This window comes from Carcharodon carcharias, chromosome 19 (genome assembly GCF_017639515.1).
Source record: "Carcharodon carcharias isolate sCarCar2 chromosome 19, sCarCar2.pri, whole genome shotgun sequence".
Taxonomy (NCBI): Eukaryota; Metazoa; Chordata; class Chondrichthyes; order Lamniformes; family Lamnidae; genus Carcharodon; species Carcharodon carcharias.
In genome coordinates this window covers 10813907-10820487 of record NC_054485.1, presented here as the reverse complement: position 1 = coordinate 10820487, position 6581 = coordinate 10813907, and the positions used below count along the sequence as shown (strand labels likewise).

General features: G+C 42.7%; 1 protein-coding gene across 1 annotated transcript; it reads right to left on the bottom strand.

Annotated features, from left to right (window-relative positions):
* Positions 1–589: 589 nt before the first annotated feature.
* LOC121291941 (CCN family member 2-like) lies at positions 590–6006 on the bottom strand. Its single transcript, XM_041213622.1, has 5 exons — positions 5765–6006; positions 4821–5043; positions 3632–3883; positions 3018–3229; positions 590–1995 (listed from the first exon to the last, which is right to left on the bottom strand). The coding sequence occupies exons 1-5, from the start codon at positions 5822–5824 to the stop codon at positions 1696–1698; spliced, it is 1047 nt and encodes a 348-aa protein (XP_041069556.1). The 5' UTR covers positions 5825–6006; the 3' UTR covers positions 590–1695.
* Between the last annotated feature and the right edge of the window lie 575 nt (positions 6007–6581).

The window sequence follows — 6581 nt, the reverse complement described above, 5'->3', positions numbered from 1 at the left end:
TCAAGCCTCTTCAAGCATCTGGATTGAATCAGATGCTTCCTATAAAAATCAGGATCAAACCTCCAATTGTGACACAGCCCTTTTAAAAGATCAATACTGGGCTCCAATTGTGGTGCTGTTCCCTTTAAGGATTTGGACAGAACCTGAATTGTGACATTGCTCCTTTGGTGCAAACCTCATTTCTGATCTTGCTTCTTTAATGAGCTGGACCGAGCCTGAATCATGAAACTGCTCTGTTAAGGATCTGGACGAATGTGACTTCCAGCACTGCTCTGAAACTTTTAGCTGACTATCTCAAGCCATTCCATTTACAGCACTGCTGCTGAGGTCTCTAACAGATGTTATCATTAAGTAGGGATCCCAAAATCAATACCTAGGGGATTCTGGTCACAGCTGCCTAATTATATAACAAATCGGTAACCACCCCATTTTTCCATTAGCTTTAATATCACCACGCATACCATCTTATGTTTACACAAAGATCGAGTGTGACAAATGGCAAAGTGCTGTCAATGGTATATATCGATGCCTCTCACTACCTTTCTTAAAAGAAAATGAGTGCTCCAAGTTGAAGAGAGCAAGCCATTTATATAAAAAATAGAATTTTATTATTCTAAAGTGCAACAAATATTTACTTCTTTCCCAACCTTACAGAAACAGCTTCTATAAAAAGAGGACTACAATCAAGAACAATGTGATAATATAAATAGTATAAAACTGTACATTTATATTTACAGTATTTACACTAATCACATGATTATGACATGGCATGGCAATCTTATTGCTTTTTTTGCACACTGACATTTTGGAATTCACGTGAGACAGTATTGCTGGGTTTTAATTCAAAAAGGATTAAAACTGAAACAGATTCACTTAAAAGTTCTTAGCAATAACTCCAACTGGTTCACTAATGCACCACTGTACACGGTAAAACCCATCTAAGATGATCACTTCACAAACTATTATCAGTGGTCTTCGATTTTATGAATGTGTGCTACCAAGGCAGGGGGTGGGGGGGGGGTGCGCAGAAATAAGAGGTAAGCATCATTTGTTGGCTGCACATACAAAGCAATCATGGGGCAGACTTCCATGATTTTCCATCATGTGATGCAGAAGCTTACCCACAGCTTTGTAAACCTGGTCCACCGGTTTCACAACGAACTGTTCATGCATTACTAGGACTTGCGTCACATGAACCTAGACACTATGGCATTAGCAGACACATACTCAGATTGGTATAAAGTTCTTTTGTCCAAAAGCCCTATAGTAATTTAGGTCAGGCAATTGACATGACAAAATGTATCCCTTCCCTTTAGTCTTAGAATTCAAATTCTGTCGGATAATTTTTCAAGTACTGCTTCAACATTAAACTGCAATTTATATTCCTATATTCCAAAAAATGCAACACTGCAAAATGCATGACTACAGAATGGAGGAATTCGAAAAAAACTCAAGATTGGGAAGATTTTTCACAATTTGGGTGAAACTTGAAAGCCCAAATTTGCTTTTAGCAAGACTTGATAGTCACACAAGGATAAAGATCATAACAAGGTATTACGGATATAAGAGCTGGTATATATTTTCCCTTCCTTGTAAACTGAGAAAAAATATTCTAATCACTGCAGATATCATTTGAAATCTAGAAGATGCTTATACAGGGCTCTTACAGCTAGTCAATAATTAGAGCCACTGCTTTTATGCAGCATAATCGCCAATCATTCTCCTGTAATACGTTGACAGAAAAATATCATTGTCAGAGGGGCAATCGTAGTGACAGGAACAGGTCTTGATAAACATCATCTTCCTCTTGATAAGATCTCCCTCTGGACATTTGAACTCCACATGTAGGGTGGTGGTAGAGTGGGGAGTGCAGCACCTCCCATCAGTGCAGACTCCGCAGAACTTGGGCCGATAGGATCTCATGCTGGTACAACCAGAAAACTCAAATTTCATTGACTTAGATGGCCTTGGAGTGCGGACACACTTCTTGCCTTTCTGCAAAAGGAAGAGAAAAAAAAAAGTTAGAAATACCTGAGAAACTCTGAGCATCACTTCAGACAACCTTTGGACCAAATTCAATGCAAGTGAAATTTCAAAGCTCAATTCTGCTTGCTGATTTATTTGAAGATAACAATTGCTACTCCCATTTCATAAAAGAGATATATCATTCCCCTTTTTTGGCTGAAAGTGTTGACTCCTGTTGGGGAACGAGTTCAACAACTGTCTCCACCCCCAGCCCCTCCTCTCCCCGTACCTCATTTCTGGCTCCATTTATCACCTCCGCTACCTGGGAGCATGGGGGTCAAATGTCATGTCCTAGCTGCAGCAGTGGCTGAGACTGGCTAACTCAGCAAGGCCTTGGAATCAAACCTGGCATCCATCTTCCTGATTTGTCTGGCTTGCCAGCACAGCAGGTGGTACATTTTACTGAGTTACAAGGGGGTTAGGGCTCCATTGTACCTCATACTTTCCAGAGGGGATGGTATTTGGCTTTAAAACACTCTTTGCAAACTAGAAAAAGTGTAGTTTAAAATGAATGCGGGGATAAGTCATAGCCAAGCCACAGATATTCTCCTCCTGAGCCTCAAGATCGACTGTAGCACTATCACTGTTATTCCAGGACAGGGGTTAATTTATCAACCAAAGATATTAATCACGATATTGGAGCACAGGGAATGTCAATCGGCCATGATTTCGCCAAATGGGCTAACAGGCTAGATGGGCTAAATGGTCTACTCCTGTTCCTCGGCTCCTGTATTCACAGGACAGGAAAGGACTCGGGACCTTCCAAGTCTGTATGACAGTGCTGTATTAGGTAGTAATTTTGAGTGAGGGGAAAACCAAAATAAGTCATAAATCTCCATTGATATTGCATTAGTATTTAGACATATCACTGGTTTCTATGAAATCTGTGAATAATTAAAATCTCTGGCAAAAGCAGAGGATATTGCTCCATTACAGCAAGTTAAGATGGATTGTTAAAAGCTGGAATGATTTGTTTTTGAGGGGTTTAATACCTTGATACTTTTCTCGAGACGGGCCTCACAGGGCCGGATCATGCAGAGTCTGCTCTGCTTCTCCAGGCGACATTTCCTGTTGTCATTAGTCACCCTGGTGGAAAGTCCCATTCCACATGACTTTGAGCAGGCACTCCAGTCCGTGGTTTGGACAATACAGTTGTCACGGACCTGACTTGAATCAGGCCCAAATATAGCTTCTTGTCTGTAAACTGAAAATTATAAAGAAAAATGCATTAAAGAAAACTTGCTGGACTGATATCATATTGGACACTCAGCATGTTAATAAACTATCTTGGAAAAGTCTCAATGTCTCAATTCAAGATCTACAAGTTAATTTATTTCCTGGCATTAGTCACTGTTATTAGCTAACTGTCTGATTATCTTGACTAATGCATTATTGATAAAGAACATTCCAGTGGGTGGTTTGCTAGCCGACATTGCTCCAATCTTTTACCATTTCTGCTGAGTGTGTTCAGTATGTACTTGTGGCCCCATGAATATCTTAGGAACTACATTTCCAATGACAATAGTGGTCAATTGAAGGTGCTTGGTTGATTAATGATAGTTTGTGCTTTTTCCAAGAGTCCAGCCAGCAAAGGATTAACCCTTACCTGCCATGGCAGCATTGAAGACAGAGTGATCGCGAGGCTGGTCACAAACCCACTCCTCACAGCATTTTCCAGGGATCTTAACTCGTCTGGGTGTGGGACAATCTGGGCTTGGCAGACGCACATCATCTGAACAGAAAGGGACACAGCCAATTGCACCGTCCAGGCAGGTGCACTGGTATTTGCAGCTGGGCTGGAATGTCTCCCCGCTCCTGTAGATCATCCCTCCCAGGTCACAGGTAGCTCCCTCCCGAGCTGAGAGACAGCAAAGCCAAGAATTAAAAAGATGAACTCTTAAAATACAAGATGAAAAAGATCATTGAACTGAAATATTAACCGTTTCCCTCCCCAGAGACACTGCCCGACTTATGTTTCCAGCATTTTCAGTTTTTATTACATTTAAGCCTTGCACGCTTGAACCCCAACTCAATATCCGTGTTTTTTCTTTACATCTTCGAGGAAGGCTTGCAAGTTGTGAAACGTTAGCCCTCTCTCAACAGAATCTGTCCCAAACCTGAAATTTTTGGATCTTGACACTGCTGACAGCCTTGTCTCAGTCAGCAATGCACTCAGTGCAGAGTCAGGCAGCCATGGGCTCATATCCACGTAATACACAACCCAAGTTAACGCTTCAGTGCAGTACTGAACAGGAGCTACACTGCCAGTGGCACTGTTTTTCAGGTCAGAGGTTAAACTAAGGCCCCATCTGTCCTCTCAGGTGGGCAAGAAAGGTCCCACGGCACTATTTTGGAGGAGCAGGGAAGTTCCCCCTCCCCCAACCCCGTGCCCTCACCAACATTTATTCCTCCGCCAACAATTAATTTGGTTACAAAAGGCAAAAAGCATCAGAAGCAAAAAACAGAAAATGCTGGAAGCACTCAGCAGGTCTTGTGGAGAGAAACAACAGTTAATGTTTCAGTCCCTCTCTCTCTCTCTCTCTGCAGGTGCTGCCAGACCTGCTGAGTATTTCCAGCATTTTCTGTTATAGTTCATTTGGTTCTCTCTACATTATTGCAGGGAACTTGTTATGTGCAAAGTGGCTGCTGTTCCTACACTACAAACATGAGTAACTCAGGGACTGAGAGAGTATAAAGACGCCCTATATAAAGTACAAACCATTTCTTTCTAATGGCAGGGAGCAATAAATTCTACTGATCCTTTAGTCACGCCGTCGGGTTCAGGGTTGGCTTACCCAAGCAGATGCCAGTTTGCTTGTCGGTGTGAGTGGGCAGGTTGCAGTATAACCCCTTGTGCTGGTCGCAGGGCTGTTTCGAATTACACACATCACCCAGTTGCCTGGCACAGACCTTGCAGCAGCCGCAGCCATCAGTCAGCAGACTCACCCCCGCAGGGCAGCGAGGGGAACCGGGGGGACAACGGCAGGGGAACACACACTCCTCGGCCCCAACTGCAGCCTGAATAGGATGACAAAACAAACACATCACATTACACACACACACACACACACACAGTTAAAAGTAGGATCATGCAAACTGGGGGGACGAAACCACAACTTGCAGAGCTTTTCATGTCGAATAAACTGACAGGAATGTTCAATGCCACCAATGGAAGCAGAAATGGGAAATGTTTGTATAGAATTCTAAACGAAATTACATTCAGAGCCTTCCCGCCCCCTTTGTGCACTTAATGATAATCGTGCATTTCTTACACGTGTTTGCATTAGTTTAGCAAAACTTGTCTATTCCAAAACATTTGCTGTTACAATTAATGAGTGAAAAAGGTGTTTCTTTAACCCGCAACTAAACTGCGCAATTCACGCAGGATAGGTGCCACTGGTCTTTACTTTTTTGACAACAGGGAGGTAAAGCCTCCCCCTCGCCCCACCACCCCCCCCCCCCCCACGCCAGCCAGTGATAGTGAGTGAACTCTGGTACAGTCGGATCAGTATAATCCCAATGTAATGCAACGTGAAGTCTACCTTCAAACACACGCGGTGATATCAAAGGATCTGTGCAGAGGGGAGGATAATGGCCAACATCGCCCACCCCCCACCCGCCCCTTACATAATGCCCAAACTTATAAGGAGATTCCCCCCCCCCGGCCGATCAGCCGGTTACTAAACGTGCCCCCCGCTTATACAGGCGGTCTCCTGCGGAGTATGAAAAGTGGACATACCCAAGAAAGGACGAGAACCAGCGCCAAACAGCGGGCGACGGTCGTTTCAACTTCAGACATGTTTTACCGGTGCCAATTTTTTTTTTTACTCCAGATTAACTGAACGGTTCTGATCTCTTCAGCACTGACCGAACTAATAATGTTCAGCTGAACTCCTCCAGCCTCTGCTGAAAGTCAGGAGGGGGAAACCGCGTCTCTTTAAATAGCCGCAGAGAGGGCGGGTCAGCCGCCTGAATAACATTCCAGAGAGGCCAGATGTCTGCAAAATTCTTCTCGAATGCCTCCAATTCCTGATTTCCAAAGTGTTTTCAGATCGACCCGCCAACAGATCCGACCTGAAAATAATTACCTGAAATATTTTTTTTTAACATTTTTTGTTTAACGGAATGAACCCACTTCAACAGAACGTTAGAGAGAAAAAAAAACAAATTTCAGTTTTCAAAGCCAATGACATTTTCTGTCAAATAAAGCTCTGATGTGGTGGAAGCAGAATCTGCAATAGTTCTGAAAAAGGAAATTTATAAGTATTTGTAAAAGGATGATTTAAAAGGTATTGGGCTAAGAGGATAACCATCAGAGAGCTAGCACTGGTGGGATGGCTTCCTCCTTTGCTGTGCGATTCTATGAATCTATGATTCTATAATGGTTTGCTGTCCAAATATATGAACTGAATTTAATACTTCTTAACCAGTCTGAGATTCTCCTATGCGTAGACTCTTACAGTTATATATATAGACTGAACAAAAAACAATTGTCATGTATACTGTGCTAAAAGATGAATATAATAACTCAGGGTTACCTATTTAAATGTATGTCA